Source organism: Malus sylvestris, chromosome 11 (genome assembly GCF_916048215.2).
Source record: "Malus sylvestris chromosome 11, drMalSylv7.2, whole genome shotgun sequence".
In the NCBI taxonomy this organism is placed as follows: domain Eukaryota; kingdom Viridiplantae; phylum Streptophyta; class Magnoliopsida; order Rosales; family Rosaceae; genus Malus; species Malus sylvestris.
This window is the reverse complement of record NC_062270.1, coordinates 29,064,558-29,091,017: the sequence shown is the minus strand read 5'-3', so window position 1 is coordinate 29,091,017 and position 26,460 is coordinate 29,064,558. Positions and strand designations below refer to the sequence as shown.

The following is a 26,460-nucleotide window of genomic DNA, read 5'->3' as shown; positions in this document are numbered from 1 at the left end:
CCAAGTGCTATAATATACGTGAAAGGACATTAAAAGATAAAGAAGTTATTTTCACTTACTTTTTTACTTTTTTGACATCAAATTGACTAAATCAAATAAAAGACGGTCAAAATTAAACAGGAGTGCATGTTTAAGAAACTACAAAATGGTTGTACTTATCATTTTCTCAAAAAATATGTTCTTCACTTCAAGTTGTATTATTACATGACTGGTGTGATATGTTGAACGTCAACTTAATTTTGCTTTGGATGCAGGCACAAGGCCATCCATCTCAGTCTGGGTAATGTAGATTTCGTGGGTAGTGCAGTCAGCGATTGGGGAATAGACATGCAAATTAGCAATAGAATACAAGCAGTAGCAAACAATGGGTTTGTTTGGACGTACTTTTAAAATAATTGAAAGCGTTTTTGGTGAAAATGTTTTTTAAACCAATCTTTAATAAAAATACAAATAAATTCAGGAAAAATACTTAAAGTGCTTCTTAGAAGAAGCACATAACTGGTGCTTCTTGCATAAAGCACTTAAAGTGCTTTTGGAACCCAAAAATATTTTCTCTAAAAGCTATTTTAGCCATTTTAAAAGCACATCCAAACGAACCCAATGTTTATTGCGGGCTGTGCATAAACTTTGGGCCTCTCGCCTCTCTCGGTCTAGCGTTTCTTATGCATTTTTCTTTTATTTTTTTATTGTTTTTTTATTCTAGCGAGGTCAAGAAAAGAAGAATTGAGCTTGGAATTTCGAGTGCATGACGTAAATGTTTTTAACGAATTGAACTGTAAATTTATTGCTTTTATTTGTTGATTTAGCTGAATATGTTTTTTCTTTTGATAATCGGGTTGTAGGTTAAAACGATTCATTAACCCTAAAAAAAGGAAGTAGAAAGGGTTTGGATTTGCAAATCAACGCAATTCAAATCACAACAAGACGAAAAGTTTTTAAACCTATGTTAAGGCCTTGAAATGGCTGGAGGACCTCGAATTTTGTCAGAAACAATCAGATTTCATAAACGGCGCACTCCCCATCTTTGCCTCTCTGTAGCTTTGTCACTTGATTTGAGTTATGGGTTTTGTAGTTGGGGCCGAAGTGAGTTGATTGGTGGTGGTGGATGACGTCGATTGAATAGGAACGGCGAAATCGCCGTCAAAGAAGCTCGGGAAAATTGGAACTTTGCTCTGCCACGACAGGTGGCCAAACAAAATGATGCTAGGGTGGAAAAGGAAGCTAGGGTGGGGTCGAGACGTTGGTGGCGGTCATGATTATGAAGATTGAAGCAGTAGCTTTAATGGAGAAAATTAACAAACGCAGACTTGCAAAGAAGAAGAGAGAGAGAGAGAGAAAAGCTTTCTTGTATTACTTGAGTGTCAAGTTACATTACTCACACCTTTGCTATAGTTCTTTATATGATTACATTGCTTAATGCATAAGCTAGTATTCTAACAACATATTCTAACAACCAACAGATTCTAACAACCTTATAACTTCCCTTGGATCTTGTGACACTTGTCATCATCTAGACCCTTAAATTCCATTCACTTGGATTCTCATCTTTGTGTTTGTTTACACTCTTACATCCCCTCTCAATCGCATGCATGAGTGAACTAAGCATGAGATTGCTATAATGCTGCTGGAATAAGGCTACAGATAAACCCTTTGTGAGTATATCAGCAAATTGTTCTCCAGATGAAATATGTTGCACTTGAAGATCTTCTCTTGTAACTCTCTCACAAACAAAGTGATAGTCAATCTCGATATGTTTAGACTTTGCATGAAACACATGATTGGCTGATAGAGATATAGCTGAGATGTTATCACAATAAATAATTGGTGCTTGATAAAAAGGAATGTGTAAGTCATAAAATAATTGTCTTATCCAAGCTATTCCAGCTGCTATGATTGCTAGAGCCTGATACTCAGCTTCTGTGGATGACCTCAGCACAGTGTGCTGTTTCTTCGATGCCCAAGATATAGGATTGGACCCTAGAAAGATCACAAACCCTGAGGTAGATCTTCTATCATTTGGATCCCCAGCCAAGTCTGCATCACTATAAGATTGAAGATGTATGAGCCCTGGTGTAAAGCGAATTCCATAATTTGATGTACCCTTAAGATACCTGAGAATCGTTTTGACTGCAATGACATAGGACTCCATAGGATTATGCATGAATTGGCATGCTTGATTCATAGAGAAGGCTATATCTAGCCTTGTAAATGTGAGATACTGAATAACCTTAACCACACTTCTGTATTGATCAAGGCTATGATATGGCAGACATGAAGTATCACAAGGTTTGCAATCCTGCAAATTTACCTTGTTAACCAACTCACTGATATATTTAGACTGGGAAACAAATAACCCTTCATCTATATGACTAATCTGCAGCCCCAGAAAATAATGCAGATACCTAAATCCTTCATCTCAAACTCTGTAGTAAGTTCTTCGATGACTTGAGAAATCAACTTAGATGAGCTTCCAGTTAAGATAACATCATCAACATAGAGCAGTAATACTACAATGCCTTGGTTAGAATGTTGAACAAATAAAGATGGATCAGCTGTGAAGGTTTGAATCCCAGGGCAGGTAGAAAACTGGTGAATCTGTCATTCCAAGCTCTTAGAGCTTGTTTAAGCAGATAAAGTGATTTGTGAAGCTTGCAGACATAAGTGGATGGATGTTGTGTGCTTTGAAATCCTAGAGGTTGCTCCATATACACTTATTCTTGTAAAAATCCATGTAAGAAGGCATTTTTTTTACATCTAATTGCCTTAGTTGCCATTTGAACTGAGCTGCTAAAGCAAAAATGAGTCTGATAGTTGTAGGCTTAACTACATGACTAAATGTTTCTCCATAGTATACACATTCCTCCTAACTATAGCCCTTTGCTACAAGCCTTGCCTTATACCTTGCCACAATACCATATGCATTCTTTTTAATTCTATACACCCATTTACACCCAACCAGGTTTTTACCACTTGGAAGTGGAACAATAGACCATGTATTTTGAGAATGCAATGCATCTATCTCTTCCTGCATTGCATTTTTCCATTCTAGTGCCTTAGAAGCAACTTTGAATGTTTTAGGCTTTGAGATAACTGACTGAGAACTAACACTGGCAGATAAAGCTCTCATTTTGATAATACCATTCTTGGATCTTGTTACCATATGATGCACATTCATGGGTATTGGAAAAGCCACATGAAGTTGTTCATGTTGGAAATCAGGATCCACAAGGACTGGATGCTGTGTAGGTGTATTCTCTGGTATCTCAGGATGAAATGAATGATTGGAAATAGGACTTGATGATGAATGATTGAAAAGTGGGTTAGTAGATGCATGTGTTTCCAAGGAATCTGAGGCTCGAGATGCAGGCAAAGAATCTGAGTCACTAGATGCAGCCAATGAATCTAGGGCACTAGATGCATTTGTAGTTATGGAATATGTGATATTTGATAGAGATACATGACAATGAAGTGGTGATGTGACTCGATTTGTTAATGTAATGCATGGCAGAGATGGACAAGAGTACAATGAAGGAGAAGTGATTGTATATTGGGAAGGTTTGATAGAACTTGAAAACTGTTTGTATGGAAAAACTGATTCATCAAATAAGACATGTCTAGATATGTATAACTTATTTTGATCAATGTCTAAAGATATGAAGCCTTTGTAATTCCTTGCATAACCCAGAAAGACACATGTTGTTGTTTTTGTTGTAACTTACTAGTGTTATATGGTTTTAGGAGAGGAAAACAAGCACAACCAAAGATTTTGAGATGATTAATACTGGAAATTTGACCATATAACAGTTGATAAGGAGAGTGCATTTTCAAAGTTTCACATGGCATTTTATTGATTAGATATGTTGCTGTAGCACAAGCATGAAACCAAAAAAGATTAGGTAATTTTGTAGTTTGAAGTAAGGTAATTGCAGTCTCTACAATGTGCCTATGCTTTCTCTCAGCTAAACCATTTTGTTCACAGGTGTATGGACAAGATTTTTGATGAATAATACCATTTTGAGCTAGAAAAAGTTGAAATTGAGAATTGGAATACTCTCCACCTCCATCACTTTGTAAAACTTTTACTTTGGAAGAGAACTGAGTACACAAAAAAACATGAAATTTGACAAATAGAGCAAACACTTCTTATTTATTATTCAATGGGAGAATCTATGTAAATCTTGTACATTCATCTATGAAGGTTACATAGTATCAAAAACCTTCATATGACAATAGAGGGCAGGTCCCCATACATCACTATGTATGACATCTAGTGGATGTATAAACTTGGTTGTAGGAAAAACAAAAGGTAACTTGGTGAATTTTCCTTCTAGACATGATGTACCAACTGATTTACATGTGTCAAAAGATGCACAGACTTTATTTTGATGAAGCATTGTAGAGGTGATTGCATTAGATGGATGTCCTAGCCTTTGATGCCATAAACTTGTGCTAACATGTTGTGCAAGAAAGCATTTTTATGATTGGGATGATGCAAATGATGGCTTCTGATTAATATGGAAATGTATAAGGTAATAGCCAGCCCTACACAGCCCTTTGAGTATGATTGTCCCTATGAATTTGTCCTGAACCCAAAAAGAAACATCATCACATATGAACATACATCTATTATCCTTACATAGCTGATAAACTGATAATAGATGCTGAGATATTTTTGGAACATGTAACACATTCTTCAATGCAAAACCGAGTAGAAATGTGTAATTTGGAAGTTCCATTGTGAGAAATTTGCAAACCTGCACCACTTGCTGTGGTTATTGTGTCACTTCCTTGATAGGGATTCACTAGTTCCAAGTTGGCTAGTTCAGAAGTCATGTGTAAGGTTGCACCAGTATCTGCAACCCAAAACTATTATATAGGTGCAGATGGTTGATGATTGACATGCATTGTTGAAAGATTCGAGGGTGGTGACTTGCCTTGATAGGCAAAATTGCCTCTGTGATAGCACTGAATAACTGAATGACCAAATTTCCAGCAAATTTGGCATTGAATCGGAGGATGAGAACCTATGACTAGTGTATTATGTCTCTGGAAGCAATCAACTGCAACATGCCCTTTTTTGTTGCAAATTTGGCATGTGGGAATTGTATAAGGATGATCTGGATAATAAGCTTGAAATGGTCGTGGAGTACCAAGAATTCCAGGACTTGCATTTGGTGGAGGATTATAAGGCTTTGGTCTAAAGTAATATGATCTGTTTCTTTCTTTGCCTCTGAAGTTATTGCATTTGTAACCGCCATTACTTGAGAAACCTTGATAATGACCACCATTGTTGTGAAATTGACTGACATTATTGTTGTAATGACCACCATTGTTGTGAAATTGAACATTATTGTTGTAATGACCACCATTGTTGTGAAATTGACCAGAAGGTAACCCATTACCATTGCTCTTATAGTCTTGATCATTGATTCCAAAGCTTGAACCAATTTCAACAGAATGCGACGAATTTTGATCAAGAACCAAAGCTTTCCCTTTGTTGATTGCAGTACCAGCCACCATTACAGACCCAAAAGATGTTAAAGACTCAAAGTATTGACCAATTGTAGTCTATTATGCCAACAATTGAGACCTGAAATCCTTAAATGAAATACTATTCTCTCTTCTTCGTATGACACATCTAAAGGTATTGAATTCTGCAGGAAGACCTTTCAGGGCAAGAATGATTATATCATCATCATCAAAGTGAACCCTTGCAGCTGCAATATGATCCCTTGCATCCTTGATCTTTTGTAGATATACAGAAATAGATTCAGACCATTTCTTGATGTTTTGGAGTTCAGTTTTCATCTAAAAGATTGTAGCTTTTATAATTGTTGAAAATGTTTCAGCAAGATTAACCCACATTTCATGAGAACTTCGGCTCCTAATGATGCAGGACATTACAGTTGTAGGCAAAGTTGCAATGATTAATTGCATAAGGGCACGATTGTGCATCTTCCAAATGAGGTAGTCATCTTTTTTAATCCCTTCACTTGTAGAATCATCATCAAACCATGGAGGACATTTTCTTGATCCGTCCACAAACCCCATAATGTCATGACTTTTGAAGATGAGTGTGATCTGAAAACTCCATGTGAGGTAGTTAGAATCATCGAGTTTGATTGTAACAGATGTAGAGATGGTGGAAATAAGACTGGTGATCGGAGACTGAATAATCTTGAGCTGATCAGCAGTAACCATTGTTGATGCCGTGTAGAATTCTTTCATTATGACAATTTATTGAACAGTTGATATGCAAAAAAGAAGAGCAATTTCTTAAAGCTCTGTGGAGATCGAAAGAAGCCAATTGTTTTGTTTATCACATAACAAATTGCAAACTAGAGGGTAAATAAGAGAAAGAAATGCTTTGATGCGGAAGCGCTAGATCGATGCTTGGCTCTGATACCATGTGAAGATTGAAGCAGTAGCTTCAATGGAGAAAATTAACAAATGCATACTTGCAGAGAAGAAGAGAGAGAGAGAGAAAAACTTTCTTATATTACTTGAGTGTCAAGTTACATTACTCACACCTTTGCTATATTTCTTTATATGATTACATTGCTTAATGCATAAGCTAGTATTCTTTCAACATATTCTAACAACCAACATATTCTAACAGCCTTATAACTTCCCTTGGATCTTGTGACCCTTGTTATCATCTAGACCCTTAAATTCCCTTCACTTGGATTCTCATCTTTATGTTTGTTTATACTCTTACAATGATGACTGGCTATGCCGGAACTTAAATGATGTCGAAAAATTACCCATGCAACCATGTCATTTGCAGAGAACCGGGTTGCCAGGTTGCCAATTCAGGGGGAAGGGGTTCTTTCCTAGATTCTGGAGCCTTCAATAAATAGAGGTGCAAATTATCATTTTGCCTTATCTTTGCTTGCTTATTTCTCATTCGTTATACCTTTGATTCGCAAAAGGTTTTTGCTTACGCATTTGTGGAATCGAGCTCTACTTGAAAGTATTAATATTGACTCCGAAAGATCTACGAATTTTTAATGATTATTTACAGAAAAAAAAAACTTTGTAACTAGTCAACTAAAATTCTCAAATTAAAAAAATAAATTTGCATAAATACGTAAAATTAAATAGTAAAATTTGAGAACGAGATTTCACAAGTTAGATTGGAGGAAATGGGAAATTTAGGAATTAATGACCGGATTTGGCTAAGAAAATGGTCGGAAAATTTGCCCAGGAACAGGGTTAGATCGCTAGTGAATGAGGGCTAAACGGTCAACCCGCGAGCTGAGGTTCTAAATGGGGAAAGTTGCTTCAACCCTATGGAGACCTACTATATATGAAGGTGTCAAATGACATAAATGCCCTTAACATTGATTTCTTATAACTTTTTCTTTAAAATTCCGTTCAGCGAAAGATTTTTATCTACACACTTGTGGATCGAGCTCTGTCTAAAAAGTCCAAGACTGACCCCAAAAGGTCTATAGAATTTTATTTGCTAGTGACAAAAAGTCGAACTTAAATAACTAACAAAAGCCTTTAAAATTAATGTAAATAAAATAAAATCGTAGGAACACAAAATCTGTAACTAAATAATGAAGTGCGGTGACAGAATTTCACATCATTCTCCCTTAAAAACAGTTTAGTCCCCTAAACTTGGTGTACTTGTGATCGTGTCAAGCTCTATCTTGGCCCCCAAAGCGGAAAGTGCACAAACTCTAGTAACTATCTATGAACTGCCTTGCGGTGCTTCGCTACTCTGGGATCCTTTATGTTGACCTACTCCAAGTTGTCTACCACTATATTGCCCAATCCTATACTGAATCAAGTCCGATGATTATCTAGTTAGCATACTCTGCGCTAAAGGTGCAACTGAGCCACTAACACTAGTTGATAATCCGCTTGTAGTCCTATGCTAATTTAGGAAAGTAAACTAGTAGCTAGTTAGATTAGAGGAAATGGGAAATTTAGGAACTAATGAGATAGAAATGCCCCAAAAATCGGTCGGAATATCTGCCTAAAAACAAGATCAAATCGCTGGTCGAGGAGGGCTAAATTGGTCAACCCACGAGCTAGGGTTTTAAATGAGGAAAGGCTGCTCCAGCCCTTTTAGGGCGTACTATATATAAAGGTGTTAAATGACATAAATGCCCTAACTTTGATTGCTTATAACTTATTTGCTAAAACTTCGTTTCGCAAACAATTTTTTTCTACATGCTCATGGAATTGAGCTCTGTCTAAAAAGTCTAATAATGACCCTAAAAGGTCTATAGATTTTTATTGGCTAGTGACAAAAATTTGAACTTAAAATAACAAACCAAAACCTCTAAAATTAACGAAATAAAATAAAATCATAGAAACACGACATACGATAATGGAATAGTGAAATATGATGAAGGAATTTCACATCTTTCCCCCTTAAAAACAGTTTAGTTCCCTAAACCCAATGTACCTATGATCATGTCAAGCTTCGCCTAAGCCCTTAAATCGGGAAGTGCACAAACTCTAGCAACTCTATGTGAATTGCCATGCAGTGCTCTGCCGCTCTAGGATCCCTTATGTTGATCTCCTCCAAGTTGTCTACCACTTTACTGCCTGATCTTATACTGAATTGAGTTCAATGATTATCTAGTTAGCCTACTCTGCGTTGAAGGTGCAACTGAGCAACCAACATTAGTTACTGATCTGCTCTTGTCGATAGCTGCCGCATGTGGGTAACTTAGGAAAACCAACTAGTAGCTACTAGCTAGTTTGGAGGACATGGGAAATTTAGGAACTAATGAAACTACGTTTGAAATTAGTTAAATCATTAGGTAACAATTGCTGAGATGGATATAAATTCCAAGGACCAAAATCAATATTCAATCTTACATATGGTTTTAATGAGAATTAGATCTTATTCAAGAATTTGTTATAAATAGGCAAAAGTTTAGAGAGATAACCTTTGCTAGGGACAAGAGCGAGGTTGTTGCAAAATATTACACTAACAAAATATTGCAGAGGAAGTGATGAATATTATTGTTATTAGTTATTTTTCTCTTTCTTTTCTTACTGTGTCTTTTGAATACTTGTAATGCTCTATTTATAGAGCAACTACCTTGAAAACAAACAAATTACACTATTAAGCATATGAAAATTTTATTGTATGCATGTGGGCATACATACCCACTATTTACAACAGAATTTTAATTATACCGTTTTTTAGTTACTTTTTTGCACATTGTCCTCACTCTATTTAACTTGTATGAAAAGAAAGCAAACACGTTTTTTCTCTTTCTCTATCTTACTCCTAGTTTCTCTCTCTAGAACCCCAAATTCAGAGCCTCTTCTCTAGCTGCAACTTTCAGCCGCCGCCCCTTGCTCTTGCTCGGGGTAGGCAGCAACCCGCTACCTCCTCCTCTTTCCAGTCTCCTTCTTCCCTCATCCTTCTCTCTTTCTCTCATTACCTCATCTGCCTTTTTTTCTACTTTTCCTTACTCCCACTGCTCTATCCCCCCTCCTTAGATCCATCTCTTCCTTTCCTTATTCCAGTCTCATTCTTTCATTTTTCCCCGGTTCTCTACGAGTTTATCTCAGTTTTCCTTGAGTTGGGTCTCAACTATCCTCTAAGCTTGTCTCAGATCTGGGCTTTATGCCCCTTATCCGACATCTTTTGCCTAATTTTACTACTTTTTGTCCTCCCTTCTTTTTAGATGTGATACTACATCCCTAACCCACCATGTACTCAGATAGGCGGGCTCCGATTGGGAGAAAGATACCAAATCTACTACCCTCATTCACTTTCCATGCCCCCATTTGGCATACCTATGTTGGATCCCCTTCGAGGCCAAGTGTTGGGTGTTTTACATATCCCCTTAGCCTCACCCTCTACCTGTATGATACTTTGTTTGTATATATTTGCAGAGGTTCGTGAAGGGGATTTGGATCTGGCATCTATTTTCTCAGTTCGGAGTTTGGCTTCATCCGAGGATGTCACAGCGGTGGCGATGTGGTCTTTTATGCTGGAGATTAGGTTTTTTATTTTCTGTTTTCTACTACCTTCGAGCCTAAACTTATGTGAGCCTCCCGTTGTATCTTGGGTTGCTGCTCTCATTTTGCTTGGGTCTTTTACTTTCCTTATAGTTGTTTGCCTGATCATTTTTGGGCCTTGTACTAGTTTGTATTTTAATGAAAGTTGACTTTCTGTTAAAAAAAAAAAGGAACTTGTATGATAAGAAATGACTACCACCCCTTTTCTTTCCTATTTATTCTAGCTCGGTGATTAATTGCTCTCTTTATCTCTCATTTTGTTTTTCTTTCTTCCTAGAGTGTGAGTGTTTGATTCAATGCATGAATGAATGTTGTGAGCTTAATTTTCTTATTATGAACTTCACCTAATTATCTATGTTCCTAAAGACATGTAATGAATAGGTTTATTATCATTTAATAGTAATTTATTCCAGCTTGTTGGTTTGTGGTTATGGGTTGATTGAGGGGAACTTTAATGAAAAGCTCATGGTACTGTTCACTTTAACGAAAAACCACATTTTAACACTAAAAGTCAATCCTGGTACTATTCACTTTACCCTTTATTTTGTCCTTATCATTAAAACTCAAAGTTTTCAAGCCCTTTTCATTAGTTTTCCTTTGATTGAGTTAGCTATGAGCTAGCTACCAAGACTACCAAATGCGTAAGCGAAGATTCATCCATCAAAGAGTTTCATATGAATGCACTCTTTATACTAGTGTTATAGTTGATGCTAGAGAAACTATTTACTTAAATTATATTTTATAGACCACATGATTTGATAGTTGAATTTCTTTGTTTGTAGACCACATGATTTGACAGTTGAATTTCTTCTTTAGAGTGGTTTTCAAAATATAATTTAAGAAAATAATCTCCTCGTTAATGGCCTAATTGACTTTGATCATAAAAGAGTAAATTGTAGCAATAATCCCTTAACTAAAACTTTATTATCATTGGTCTCTTAACTCATCCAAACGTGCAGTTATGATCATTTTCGTCAACTCCTTTAGAACTTCGATCAAAATGAGTCATGTGTCAAATCAAGAGACAAATATGGAAAATTAAATAAGAAAAATTATATCGTCTCTCAACTTTAATTCAATTGGAGCAACAGTCCCACAACTTTAACTTAATTGAAGCAATGACCTTTCAACTTTAACCCAATTGTAGCAATGATCATTCCAACATAACTCATTTTGACAGAATTCTGATGGAGTTGACTAAAAGAACCATTGCTACACGTTTTGATGAGTTGAGTGACAAATGGTATTGGGTTTTTAGTTGAGAGACCATTGGTACGATTTACTCTCTAGAAAAAAGGCGAGTAAATTGTACCAATGGTCCCGCAACTTTAACTAAATTAGAGTAATGGTCCCTTAACTAAAAATCCATTACCATTGGACCCTCAACTCATCAAAATGTGTAGCCATGGTCATTTTCACCAACTTTGTTATAATTTTGTCAAAATAAGTTATGTTGGAATGACCTTTGCTACAATTGGGGTTTATCAACTTATTAAAACGTGTAGCTATGGTCATTTTCGTCAGAATTTTGTCAAAGTGAGTTATGTTGGAAGGACCATTGCTACAATTAAGTTAAAGTTGAAGGACCATTTCTCTAGTTGAATTGAAGTTGAGGGACATGTGGTAATGAATTTTTAATTGAAGAACCATAGTTGCACGTTTTGATGAGTTGATTGGACCAATAGTAATGAATTTTTAATTAAATGATCATTACTCAAATTGAGTTAACATTAAATTACTATTGCTACAATTTACTCAAAAAAATGCCGAAATGAATTTTCTTTTTGTCGTAAGCTTACAATCATAGAAATATTGACAATATCGACAATAATATTGAAAAATATCGATGTTGATAATTTCGCTCATACGTCAGCAATATTTTGTCAAAATATCGGTGTAATATCACTAAAATATCAAAAATATCGAAAATATCGATGTAAAGGAAGGAAAAAAAAAAAAGAAAAAAAAGAGAAAAAAGGGAGGAAAAAAAACACAAAGGGGATTTGAACCCCTCCCATTTTACTCATCCAAAATCGTAATCACCATATATCACTTATGTTTTAGTGGTAACTAGTTTTTAGTGCCCGCGCGTTGCCGCGGGTTGTGAAAAGTTGTGTTACAAAAGGGGAATACCAATAATAGTAAAGACATTGGAAAATCATTATACATAAAAGGTTAAATTTGGAGACCATTAAGATAGATATTACAGTTATCCATTTGATTGTAGCAGTTATCACATTGTAAAATTAACTGTCAAGATTAACCATGATCCAAACGCTTATAATCCAATCTAGTAAGTCTGTCATTAACTATCTGTATAAACATTTTACCCTGAGGTTACAACAGCAAAGAAAACAACCAAAAGAATTAAAGAAATGAAAAACTATGAACCAAAAGAATTAAAGAAATGAAAAACTATGTCGTCAGCTAAAAGAAAACACATTTTTAACTGCTATTAAACATGCTGCAAAATCCATCAAATTTTTTTTAGCTCCACCAATACTTTTCCAACTACACATAATTTATGTTCATACTTAGCTAAACACAACTGAATTAAGAGATACAAATTATGAACGAAGAATCTGTGCAAAATATGTAACAGTGCAAAAAGACAAACATCATCAACTGGAATAAAAAATCATACATAATTAACCTAGCAGATGAAACCACGCTCATTAGAAAAATGGATAAAAAACAGTTTCAACACATACTCCAATTGGTGCTCTGATTTTTTCCCAAAAATTATAAACAAATTTTAGGAAACATTAAATTTTTCTAAAATCCAATCCCTTTTGTAATCTCCAGCCAAACACGACAGAAACATTTTCATCTCCTATTCAAACAGCTTATTGATCTATTAACTGCCTTATCACTTCTGAATGATTACCATCACAAAAATGTTTACCTAATCCAATCTATTACATCCATTGCTCAGCATTTGTATAAGCATATTAACCTAAGATCAAAACAACAAACTGAAGAACCAAAAAAATAAAACAAACGAAAACAGCGACATCACCTAAAACGAAATACACTTTAATGTCACATTCAAAGAACCTGTAAAATGTATTAATAATAACACACACTACACGTTGAGAGAAGTTAATCATTTTGTGTTTCAAAATGATTCAACAATGGGTAAGAAATCAAGACATTAATCAATCTCAGCACAAAATGCCAACACCGTTATTGGCTACATGAGATTAACTTGCACTATGTTGTGGCAAAAAGAAGAGAACAATGGTCATGCATCACCGGCACAATCGAGTCCACAATCTGAAATTTTTGCAATCACCCATTAAAGTGTGTTTAACTATTAAAACAAATTCACTGTCAAATTTTTTTAATTTTCTGCAGGTTCATTTTTGGATAATCAAAACTTAACTTCATTTTCTTGCCTGTCAATCGATCTTTACATTTTTCAATCACTCAGTTTTTGTTTTTACATAACTTGGAAATAACACAAATTTCCTTCAAATTAAATCAAAGAAAACATGAAAGCATTAAACACAAACAAAATACAGCATAACACAATTCTTACACCACAGGAAAAACCAAAACTCATCTCTCCAAAACCCTTGAAGGGAAGAAAGGAAAACACTCACCAATAACAAACACGGCTTGCAAACCTGCACACAAAAGCACCAAACAACTAAAAATTAGTTTGGGACGAAACCAAACAAAAAAAAAAAGAAAAATTCCAGACTCAACCAGAACGAAGAACCATACCCAAAAACCCAAGATGGTAGCAAAACCCCCAAATTTCCAAAACACAGCTGCAAACAGGAAACCCATCCACAAAAATGAAAAACGGTAAGGAACAAAAAGAAATACCTAATATGAGAAAGGCAAACAACTAACCAGGAGAATCCACCCTTTACAGATAGAAAAACCTTCGAACCCAACCAAACAACCGAAAGAGCGCAAACCACCGGTAGTGTTTTTTCCCAACAAACTAACACCACGCTGCTAGACACAAAGAAGAAGCAGTGGCTGGCTTAAAACGAAAACCGGGAAAGATTCAAAAACGGAAGAAAGCGATTGGCAAGAGCGGGAGAAGGAGAGAAAACAACAATGAAAATCTGAAGACGAAAGGGAGAAAAGAAGAAGAAAAGTAGGTAGACCAGCTGACTCCGATGACCAACACCTGTCCACCATTCTGAAAACAAAATGGTGAAAAGAAGAAGAAAAGTAGGTGGACCAACTGACTCCGATGACCAACACCTGTCCAGAATGGGCAAAATAGGGTTTTTACTGTGCGAAAAACTGAAGAGAACACCAAAACAGAGAAAAAATGGAGGGGTAAAACGGTCGACACACTGGTCATCCACAGTGACCAGGGGGTTTGAGTTTTAGTATATATGATGATATGCTAAAATATTTATATTTATATGAGTGACATGTTAACAATTACATGCAAAACTATTTTGAAGATTTATCATTTTATGACTACTCTTCACAATAAACTTACTCTACACATAGAGATGATGAAGATAGTAAAAATTTTGAACCTCATAGAAACTTTATGTGGTACTAAATCACTCATGTATCTTACCATGCAATGTATAAAGTGTAAACTATTTTAGTAAATCATTATATATAAATGATTATGGTGTGTTTAATTTTTTTTTTCATTAATTACTACATATTTTCTACACTCACAGTGTTTGCCAGCTCGCTGTATAATCAACTTAAATCAGTTAAATCCATGTAATGCATTTCCTTCTAATTTTTTTGATAAACTAATAGATAATTGATTAAATAAACATTCTCCAAAGTTTCAATAAAAATTTCCAATTTTTTTTTACAATTTCCATGGTTTTTATTCAATTTTTATCGATATCGATAATATCCCGATATTTCCATCGAAATTTCCATATTTTTGAACTACCAATATTTCTAATATCATCGATATTTTATACCATACTTACAATAGACTGACATGAAAATAATAAAGAAAAGGAAAAATATAAAATGGATTCCTGGCCGCACGATCAGCGTGAACGGTCAGGACTAAACGGTGCAGGGTGAGATCTGAATCGCTAAACCCTAAAAAACACGCTCAACCCTGAAAACTTCGTTCGTGTTGCGCAGCTGCTTTGGCTCCTCCTTCCTCTTTCCCTTTACGCTTCTACTTCATCTGCCCCAACTCCAAGGTAACTCTTCTCTCTCTCTCTCTCTCTCTCTCTCTCCCTCTCTCTCTCCCGCTCTCTGTTTCTCCTTCCCTCCCTCCCTCCCTCTCTACCGCTCTCTGTCTCTCTCTCTCTCAGTGTATCGTTTCTTTTTGCAAATTCATTTCTTATCTTCCTTGATTTGTTTAGTGAATCTGATTAAATCTATTGTTTTACATGAATTGTTTAATTGATTGCAGAATGTTGGTTTTAATTCGAATTAGGGTTTACATTTAATTTATGTTTCTACATTCAAATTGGGAATTTCTGTCATTTCGAAACTTTGCAACTCCAGTATTCATGTATTTATATAACATGAAGTTAAGTGCCGAATCGATTATCTTAATGTATAGATTAGAATAGAAAAGGTTTGGTAGATTAGAATTCTAATTTCTGTTTCTCCACTGAAATTTGAGGACTTAATTTGAATGGTTTTCAATTTAAAATTTTTAATTGATCTTATAAATTCATCCGTTTTTTTTGTTTGATCTGAATAAGAATAATTCTCTACTGGAATTACACATTTTAAAATTTTATTATCAAATTGTGACAGCATGACTGCCCAAACTCAAGAAGAGCTCCTTGCTGCCCAACTCGAACAGCAAAAAGTTCATGTAATCTCTCTCTCTCTCTACAAACACACACGCACACACACACACACACACACACACACACACACACACACACACACACACACACACATATATATATATATATATATATTCATTTCTCGTTGTTTTTAATGGGGTTCGTGCGCAGTTTACCAACTGTTTCAATTGAGTAGAGGCATGTTTTATGTGATATTTTTCTTATTTGTCTTATGCATTAGGTTAAATTGGAAAGATTTAACGGTTGAAGTGTGATTTTATTTGTTGCGTGTTTGCTTTTTAGCTGGGATGCTGTTTGATTTTTTGTATCCAGTGACCAACAAATGTGAAATAGATATCTACCAAGTGAAGTCAGCTGTAACCCCAAGAAGGGTTTAGCTTTTATGATGGCTATTTTGTTGTCAGCCTTTTAAACTTAGTATGGTGTCTATCTTTAATGGAGTCATATCCAGTTTACTTTGCTTCTGTTGGTTATGTAGTAGCTATTAGGTTAAATGGAAACCTTTCTTTACAATATTGGAGAAATCAACTTTGTCATTCTTTCTATATTGGTTTGGCTGGCGATGGCAACGGTTTGTTTTTTTATTCATTTATTTGTATTTCAGATAATTCTCATATCATCTTAAATGGGCGGTATACCCAGGTGGAATACTGCAACACTTGTTTTTGGCTATAGATTGAGCCAGTTTGATCGGTGCAGTTGACCCGAATTTCTTTCTTAAGGTTCTTTGTTGTTTTAATTTCTGCACCTGTCATTAAGTTTGTACCAACCTGGTAATTATTCTGTTTTTTATCCTATTGGATCACTTGCAAATCGGTATTTCTATATCTATCTCATCAATTTGTATGGATGATCCTGATACCAGATGCCATATCAAACAATCTTTCATCATTACTCTTTTTTGTACTTTGATCACTCATTTGACATTGTTACGTCTTTGCCTTAATTCCCTTAACGGGAGTATTTTACTTTAGTTCATGCCTCATGCCCTCAAGCATATAGGATGTTTTTTGGTTACATTTAATTAGATGTGTTTATTTTGCATTGTCACCTTTTGGCTGGGTTAGTAACTTAGTACCGAATATGTTGACTTAATTTGGGCCCTGCTACTATGGAATCAATCCTGAACTGCAAAACATATCATAACAACTCACTAATCTAAGTTGATTTTCCTATCTACTAGAGGTTAGTGGAGAAAGAATGTGGCAAGTCTTTGGAGGTTCATAATGTTCTATCTATAACTTGTTTGCATACTTTGTCAAGTTTATGCACAATATAATGGAAGTGCGTAGGCTATGCCCTTCCTTAATATGATTTGTTCCTTACATGTGAGTTGATGTTTACTTGTGGAGGATAGTGAGTAAATTCTTCAAGATGCTTCACCTTTTTCTTTTATGGGGCATGAATTTTTGAGTGAAATGGTTGTAGGATGATGAGCCGATAGTCGAGGACGAAGATGACGATGACGACGATGATGATGAAGATGATGACCAAGATGAAGATGTTGAAGGTAAATTGCACTGTGAAGACTTAAATGTGATGCTAAACTGTTTTATGATTTTCCCCTCAAATGCTCCTGCTCTTTCAAGCATATAGTTTGGTTGAATATCGTAGTGAATGCCATCTCTAGACTGACGTAAAAGGCATAGGAAAAAGGTGGTGTTTTTGTCTTCAATTTATTATGCAGTGCTTTTGTCTTCTTAGTTTAGCTCATTTGTCTCTCTTTCTGGTGCCTTCTGGGAAGCAATATGCCTATATATTGTCTGGTTTTGTGGCTGAAAATGTCAAAAGTTAGAGATGAGATATTGAGACAATTTTAGTAGAACTTTTTAACTGAATTCTTTTGTTTTGCCGTTAAGCCCACCTTGATAAAATAATTTTGGCTTACCCCTCCCGCTATATATAAATTGTGGGTAGTAATCGGGAAGTTGTATGTTATTGTATAGCCATTCTATTTTGCTCATCACTGGTGTAATTTGTTGTCAAAATGCCACTGTGGCAGGACAAGGAGATGCAACTGGTAGGTCTAAGCAGAGCAGAAGTGAAAAGAAGAGTCGCAAAGCGATGTTGAAACTTGGAATGAAAGGAATTCCAGGTGTCAGCCGTGTGACTGTCAAGAAGAGCAAGAATGTAAGTGTTGATTTGTTGCTTTTTTATTATTTTATTGCTATCACGCATTTTGTGTCTGCTTCCATGAGATTGATTTATGGAATTCATCTAGTAAGGGTTGTTATTTCAGATTCTCTTCGTCATCTCAAAGCCAGATGTTTTTAAGAGCCCCGCATCCGACACATATGTCATTTTTGGGGAAGCAAAGATTGAGGACTTGAGCTCACAACTTCAAACTCAGGCCGCAGAGCAGTTCAAGGCTCCTAATGTAAGTACTGTGACAGCAAACCCTGAGCCATCAACTTTGGCTCAAGACGATGAAGATGTAGACGAAACTGGTGTGGAACCCAAGGACATTGAGTTGGTGATGACTCAAGCTGGGGTTTCAAGATCAAGGGCGGTTAAGGCACTCAAAGCAGCAAACGGTGACATTGTTTCTGCCATTATGGAATTAACAAACTGAGTCGCCTTGCAGTATGTAACTTTACTTTTGATGAATTTTTCTCTTTCTTTTGCATCGTCGTCGTCGTGTCTTCTTGAGACCTTTGAAGTTCAAATTTCGGGTTTGTTTTTTGGTTTTTATAAAGTATTTAATGTATTGGTATGATATAACTATGTTGTGATGAATGGTTTGGATGATGTTGCATGATGTAGGATGGTAAATGGACTAGATTGGGTCAGATTGGGTTTCACCTCGATCAAATTTAAATCCATTGCTAATCATACTATCGTTGTTCGGATTGTCGGATTGAATGCGTTGACGATAAAACAGAGAGGGGGGGTGGGACCAAAGTGTATTTTCATGTCTCTGTCATATGGTTGTGTTGGTCGGGATTCCGGACTCAAAAATTTCTCCTCCTTCACGTGTTATCATAAACCTCTTTATTTAACCGAACACTAATTTCTCCCCTAATGAAATGTTCGTTTCCCTTTCAACAAAAAATTGTCTATGTTCTTTTAGTGATTAACCCCTTAGTTTATACCTTAATTTATACTAGCGTATTTTAACACACTGTGTGTGTGAACATTTTTTATTTTTGTTTTTAAGATGGAAATGAGAGAGAGAACGTGGGAGTAGGAAGAGAAATTTTTATTTTTTAATATTCAAGATATGTTAGGATTACATGTGGGTGATGTTTAAAATAAAAAAAATAAAACTTGATTTGTAGGAAATTACATTATTGCCCATGACATTATTTTGTGATCGAAAACTAACTTGTCTTTTCAACTCTCTTTTGGTTTACAAGGACGGTTTTGTTAATAGGTAGTTTAGATGAATGGACCATTGAACAACAGAGCTGCCCTTCGTTTATACAAATCAAAGAATAAGGAACAATTATTCTTTTTCCCCATTAGGGTTTTATTAGGGTTTACATTGTACCGTAATCCTTCTAGACTAGTACTATATATATTCTACATTCCTCTGCAGCACTTTATAGTTTCTATTTATAACTTAAAACTCCCGAAACAACTCGAACTTAACAAATTAACCAACAAATTGAAAACCAAAGATGACAAATTTATTTACACAGATGTTCTGTCGCACCCTCCCTGTTATTTTCTGCCCCCCTCCTTTCTCAAACTCACACACATTAATTCAAACCAAATCAAACACGTTGAAGAACTTACTCGACATCGCATGGAAGACGACACCGTGGTCGATGAGGCCTTGTTAAACAGATCGAAGAACAAGTTCCGACGCTGCGTCTCACACGCACGAGATGAACTGCATAGCTTTAGGTCATACTTACGATGGATGTGCGTGGACCAATCCAGTGTTTGGAGGGCATGCCTTTCTTGGTTCATGTTCATCTTGTTCGGGATTGTTGTCCCGGCCATGTCCCATTTTCTGTTCGGTTGTGCAGCCTGCGATAGCAAGCACAAGAGGCCGTACGATAGTGTGGTGCAATTGTCATTGAGCAGTGTTGCGAGCTTGTCCTTTGTTTGCCTCTCAAGGTTTGTCAAGAAGTTCGGATTGCGAAGGTTCTTGTTTTTTGATAAGCTTTATGATGAGAGCGAGACGGTAAGGAAGGGGTACACAGCACAGCTCAATGTAAGTTTTACAAGCTTCATTTTCTACATTATTAATTATTTTTTGTTTTAATTTATTATTGATTAATGTCAGGTAAACCAACTTTTTAGATCAAAATTTACAAATCATGATGTGTCGCTAATAGGAAATAAACACTTCAGTAATAATCTAATCATCAACAAACACGTTATATGATTTAATAAATTTAGTTTAAATAATTGGTTGTCCTTACATTACCCTTTATTATATGTCGTGTTTTTTAACCACTGTGCCGTTTTTCTTGCTTATGCGAGCTGTTAAGAGTTGTAGCACACTTAAATAAACGAAATACTTAGGGGTGTTTGATAACTATTTAGTTTTATTTTTTAATTTTTTTTTAATTTTTTAATTTTTAAATTGAAAACCCGTTTTGTAACCATCTTCAGGTTTCAAGAAAGAAAATGAAAATGAAAAACTAAAAATTGAAAGCTAAATTTTGAAGGATAGTGCTACTCACACACTCCCTCCCACATACCTTTGCTATTTTTTGCCACTGATCTTTTACAATTCATGCGATCCGATGGTTGAAAATTGAGAAGGGTATGTGAGAAGTAAAAATTGATGCGTAGATATTATCACTACCCATTTTGAAAACTCAAGAAAGTAGTTTCAAGTTTTAAACTTTTGGTATTCAATTTTAATCTTTTGAAAACTGAAATAGTTACCAAACGGGTTTTCAATTTTGAGTTTTAAAGAAAAGTGAAAACAGAAATTGAAAATGAAATAGCTATCAACGCTCTTTATATATCATTTTATAACATAATTCGACAATGAACAAATTTATCAAACGAAATGGCTCAATTTAATTTCTTGGACTTATATAGGGTGTGGTAATTTTCTTGTAGAGATCATTGCAACTTTTATGCTTCTTTGTCATTCCAATCTTTGCCATTGAAAGTGTGTACAAGATATGGTGGTACGCATCTGAAGCCACACAAATTCCTTTTCTGGGTAGTGTATACGCGAGTGCCGCGGTAGTCTGCGTCATGGAGTTGTGCTCGTGGCTCTACCGGACCACCATGATTTTCCTCGTCTGCGTTCTGTTCCGTCTGATCTGCTACCTCCAAATCCTACGGCTACAAGACTTTGCAACAATGTTTGAAGTGGACTCTGATGTTGGATCAGTGTTGTCTGAGCACCTTAGGATCAGAAGGCATCTGAGGATCATAAGCCACAGGTGCCGTGCGTTCATATTATGGTCTCTCATTTTGGTCACAGGGAGCCAGTTTGCTTTGTTGCTCATCACTACCAAGTCAAGCGCCAAGGAAAATCTCGATGTTTACAGAGCTGGTGAACTTGTGGTATGTTATATATCGCTTTTAATGTTTTCTAATTGATATATGTTTTACTAATATAACTATTTTGTCTTTTATCTACGAGTCGAGAAATTTGAACTTGAAATCTTCCAACATTGGAAAAAGAAAGTATTGCTAGACCAATAGCTAGTTGGTACAAGTTTGTTCATTTATTATGTAATATAGGTGTGGTTCACCTTTTATAGAATATGAGCGAGTCTTGTGTCTGTTATAGAGTTGATGTGTCTCATCCTCACACTCCCTTAATCGATCCCAAAACTAGAGAAATATTTGTTATATAGTTGAAGTGTCTTGTCCTCACACTCCCTTAAGGAATATTTGTTATACAACTTTCCTTAAACTGAAATCAAGCTTATATTCTGATTTGGTTTTGGTACAGTTATGCTCCATAACATTGGTTACCGGCCTCTTCATCCTACTACGCAGCGCAACCAAAATCACTCACAAGGCGCAGGCCGTCACATGTCTCGCAGCCAAGTGGCACGTCTGCGCCACACTAGACTCGTTCGATGCAGCGGCAGCTGAGATTACCAGCGGCCGAGTGCTGGCTGAGGCCGTTGGTACTGAACGTGGAGAATCCGACAGTGAGGAGGGTGATGCCGATGAAGATGAATTGGACAACACCAAGCTGATCCCGTCATATGCATATAGTACCATCTCTTTCCAAAAAAGACAAGCTCTCGGTAAGCCAGTTACTTCAATGCATCAAATCGGTTTACACACATTTAAAAACTTCATGATTGTGTCATATTGATGGTACACTCGAACGTGACTAGGATCAACATAAACACGATACAATCATACGTCGAATCTCTCAACTAGAACACAACATAACTTTTACATGTGTGACATAGAAGAAACACACAACTCGTTTATCCGTGTGACATTACTGAAACATGTATCAATCGTGGTGTTGACATTTGTATTCGTGTATATTTCTTGTGCAGTTACATATTTTGAGAATAATAGAGCGGGAATCACAATTTTTGGGTTTACACTGGACCGGACTACACTTCATACCATATTTATGCTGGAGTTATCATTGGTTCTCTGGTTATTGGGAAAGACCGTCGGAATTTCTTAACAGAAGGGTCCTACATCAGACTGTCTTTGTGTTGCTAGGCCCATGCCGGGAGAGGAATTTTGCACTGCAATTGGGGATGTATATTCATTCAATTTTCTTTCTTTCGTTTTTCTCTTTTATAATTTTTATGTTTCATAGTTTGGAATTTTTTTTCTTGGTGAGCCTCTATTTCCTTTATCTATTTATTACTATCATTGTGTCCACATATTCACTAAGGGCTCGTTTGGATGTACTACTCTATAAAGCGCTTTTACTCACGAGCGCTTTTTGTTTGTAGCACTTTTCAATAGCGCTTCTATGAGGAAGTAGTTTGTTGTTTGGCATGCAACCAACTAAGTGCTTTTGTATTGGATAGAAGCGTTTTTTATATTAAATAGAGTGTTTGGTTGTCAAATGAAAAAGCGCTTTCATTAATAATTCTCAATAATTTTTGCATAAGTATTTTTTGTATATAATTAGCATACAATTTGATTAAGAGTTGATGAAAATTCAATTACAAAAAATAATGATCACTAACAAAATTATACATACTTATTGAGAATATGTGTTTGTTTCTTGAAAACAAAATGACATGTTATAGTTGCATGACAATCAAATATGAAATAAGCATTAACTAGATATAAGAAGATTAGCAATCCTTTCTCGTTCAACATCCATCTCTCGCCTATGAGTAAAATTTTCATCAACAATTTCTTCATCTCTATGATCTTCCTCATGTCCAGGTGGAAGTAGTTCATCATCATCATCATAAGGTTGGAACTCTTGATCTGTCATGGAATGCTTCCTAATAAAATTGTGTAAGGCCATTGAAGCAACAACAATTTGTACCTGTTTTTCAAAAGGGAAGTTACGCATGAGACGAATCATTATCCATCTATTTTTCCAAACACCAAAAGTTCTTTCTATTGTGCATCTTAGGGATGAATGTCTCTGATTAAATATCTCTTTTTTCCCTCTTGGCTGACTTCTGAAGGGAAATTTATGAGATTTCAAGTGGGATTTGTAGTGACTAGCATGCATATACAATTCAAGATTTATATACGAAGGCAACGGAAGCATGTTATCAAATAATATCAAAGCTCTAGTCATGCAAATCCCCTTCAAGATGCATAGGTTTATGTAAGATGCATCAAAAACAAATTCATATAAAAGAACAAAGTTTAGGAGTAGTTTTATACCTCTTGATCTAGATCTTAGACCAAGGATGGACCACCTCCAAGACCTTTGCTCCTTGAACTCCTTGAGCCTAGCCTCCTTCCTTGCCTCCTCCACTTTGTTTAGAATGAGTGCTCCTAGGTTCTCTTCAAGTTTCCAAAATTGAAAACCTCTAAAGATCCTCACCCACTAGTGTAGTGAGAAGGATGAAGGAATAACCAAAAGGGTGAGAAAATGATTAGCTAAATCACCCTTATGGTGGCCGGCCTTGTGTGAGTTATGAGAGAGAGAGATGGTTTCTTCTTTTTGTGAAAAACAACACACAAAACCCTAATGAACTTTTTCACTATAAAGTTCCTTTTATAACACAAAGAAACCTAGCCAACAACTTGACTTCCTATCTCTCCTTTTCACTCTATATGGCCGGCCCCCTTAGTGTTGTTTGGGCTTTTGGGCTTTTGGGCTTTTATTTATTTCAAGTCATCCAATGCTTGAATAAAAGCCCAATGGGCCCAATTAAACCCGAACGTTTCTTTAAGCCCAAAACGATTTTATATCGCTTTTATGATTTCTTTAGACTTTCTAATTAATCACAACACTTAATTAATCCAATTAATTATTTCCATCATCCATTAGTTACTCACTACAAGAGTGTATTGGTGAACAATCGTTTTAGATTCTAATTAGCAAGGCAGTGAGGTGACTGGCACCAATCCAATTGATTATATTTAATCCAATCACTTAGTGAATTAAAACTTACTTTTAATTCACCTTCTTCTTTGATGACTACATTTAATCATCTAGAAGAACTCACAAGCCATGAGTGACATCTAACCATATATCATGGCTACCCAAGCTAATGTAGAAGTTGTTCGGAGAACCTATTCAGTTGGAATTACAATGCAATTCGATCCTTCTCTAAAACAATACTCTCAATCACATCACTAGGGTATGAATATAATATGTCAAACCCCTAATGTGATTATTCCATGTTATATGATTCAATTGAGTCGTATAGGAACGCTTTCCTTTATTACGCTCGATGCTTCGGCCGAAGATTCCCGAATCATATCTTAGAGTATTCATCCTCTCATAACGAGGATTAGAGATTCCTTGTTGAACATTCACTTGCCTTCATGACTAAGTGGCTTAACCCCGACTATGCCGTGGACACCTGCGGATGGAGTGACTTTGACATAATCAAAGATCAAGTACTTAACCACAAGACAACGATGATGCCTCAGGTCAAAGGACTACTTACACTATTCCAACCATTAGAGTTACTTGCTTGACATGTGAGTAGACCTCCATGCAAGTACTCTCGTTCGATTGTGTTCAGTGAACTCATTCCCTTAATGAACACCTACATACTTGTCTTAGTGTCACTACACGAATGGGATGAGACTTTCCATCCTTCTAATTGAAGCGGACATAGTATGTACCGGTCTATGCATTGTCAGTATCCCTCCGACAATCTTATGACCAGGAACCTTTTTGGACATGATGGTTATGTGAAGAAGGTATCTGTAGTCTAACATCATTAGATTACTTCTTCCATCAATCCATTGTCCATGGATTCACTATTTATGACATATATCGTTTATAGAGATAGTCCTAATTAGTATCTTTGCCATTTGATGTATAAGAATCATCTATACATCCATTCATTGTCCTGAAAGGTTTCTTCCAAAGATTGACTTTCAGGGCATATCTCCAACAACTTCCACGTCAAAATTCAGGAAGATGATATTGTTCACCCCTATAAGGTCCAATATATCCATTCATATGTGGATATCCAGCATCAACTAAATAATATTTGCCTACACCATAATTGAAAAGAAAAATATAAAGATTTTTGTGTTCATAAGATAATAAATAAATAAACACATTCATATAAGACTAAGGTTGATTACTAACCAGAAGGGGGATAAGGAAATTTCAATTCTGGTCTTCTCAAGGCCTCCATGAATATACGTGAATCATGAGCAGCACCCTCCCATCCAGCCCAGACAAATGTGAAACACATATTAAAATCACATACAGCCATAACATTTTGAGTTGTATTTCCTTTTCTACCTATATATGGCACTTGCATTTCTCTAGGTACCACAACTGGGACATGTGTTCCGTCAATTGCCCCTATGCAACCTTTAAAATATGGCCAATACCGATTGTCATCCTTAATTTTATTTGATACTCTCTTGAATTGCCGATCATGTGGACATATAATATCAGTAGCCATGCGAGAAACAACATCTAATAGTATCCCAAACCACCTAGAAACAGTATCTCCAGAGCGTTGAAACCTTTCTTGGACCATCCTATTAGTGTGCCCATGACCTAATGTGTTTAGAAACATTGCTAATGCTTCTTCTAGGGTTATATCTCCAATTCTTTTTAAGCCATAATCACGCTTCAAAGTCTCTAACAAGTCCTTAAAAACATGTTGTTCCATCCTAAATTGTTCATGGCATCTTATAGGATGACCATTTAAAACTTCCATTACCCATCTATATCCCGTATACGAAGAAGTCCTACAAGGTTCTTTGTCAACATACTTTAACCATTCAGAGACAGCCGTGACACAGCTTGTAGAAACCAGTTGATAAAATTCATCATCACTTCCATCAGTAGAGTTGTTTGTATTGCTACTATCACTGCTGCTAGAACTCATATCTGTAAACACAAAAGAAAATTTTAATACGAGAGGAATATATAATCATGGCAAAAATAAAGATCACATTCTGAATAAAGTTCTAAAAAATCATATAATTAAAGATATTAGAGGCACACATATTTAACCAATCCATTACATAATAAATACTTATTCAACCACCAAAAAAAAAAAACATGTTGAAAAATATAATCCTAAGATAAATGTGACGAATCAAATTTTCTTGCTCTTGAGCCATATGATTTGTCAGTTAGATTGCTTCAATGCAACAA

The 26,460-nt window shown here is 35.8% G+C and overlaps 2 protein-coding genes, 1 long non-coding RNA gene and 1 pseudogene across 3 annotated transcripts; 2 read left to right on the top strand and 2 right to left on the bottom strand.

Moving 5' to 3' along the window:
* Positions 1-13,389: 13,389 nt before the first annotated feature.
* Positions 13,390-14,040, bottom strand: LOC126591379 (uncharacterized). Its single transcript, XR_007612367.1, has 3 exons — positions 13,861-14,040; positions 13,729-13,775; positions 13,390-13,628 (listed from the first exon to the last, which is right to left on the bottom strand). It is a non-coding gene; the product is annotated as an uncharacterized LOC126591379 (long non-coding RNA).
* Positions 14,041-14,990: 950 nt separating this feature from the next.
* Positions 14,991-18,537, top strand: LOC126590644 (nascent polypeptide-associated complex subunit alpha-like protein). The gene is made up of 5 exons (XM_050256124.1): positions 14,991-15,155; positions 15,724-15,784; positions 17,208-17,289; positions 17,782-17,909; positions 18,019-18,537. The coding sequence occupies exons 2-5, from the start codon at positions 15,725-15,727 to the stop codon at positions 18,349-18,351; spliced, it is 603 nt and encodes a 200-aa protein (XP_050112081.1). The 5' UTR covers positions 14,991-15,155; position 15,724; the 3' UTR covers positions 18,352-18,537.
* A 148-nt stretch (positions 18,538-18,685) lies between these two features.
* On the top strand, positions 18,686-22,527 carry LOC126590643 (uncharacterized). The gene is made up of 4 exons (XM_050256123.1): positions 18,686-19,941; positions 20,805-21,260; positions 21,655-21,958; positions 22,223-22,527. The coding sequence occupies exons 1-4, from the start codon at positions 19,162-19,164 to the stop codon at positions 22,357-22,359; spliced, it is 1,677 nt and encodes a 558-aa protein (XP_050112080.1). The 5' UTR covers positions 18,686-19,161; the 3' UTR covers positions 22,360-22,527.
* Positions 22,528-22,968: 441 nt separating this feature from the next.
* Positions 22,969-25,788, bottom strand: LOC126590361 (uncharacterized; annotated as a pseudogene).
* Positions 25,789-26,460: the final 672 nt, after the last annotated feature.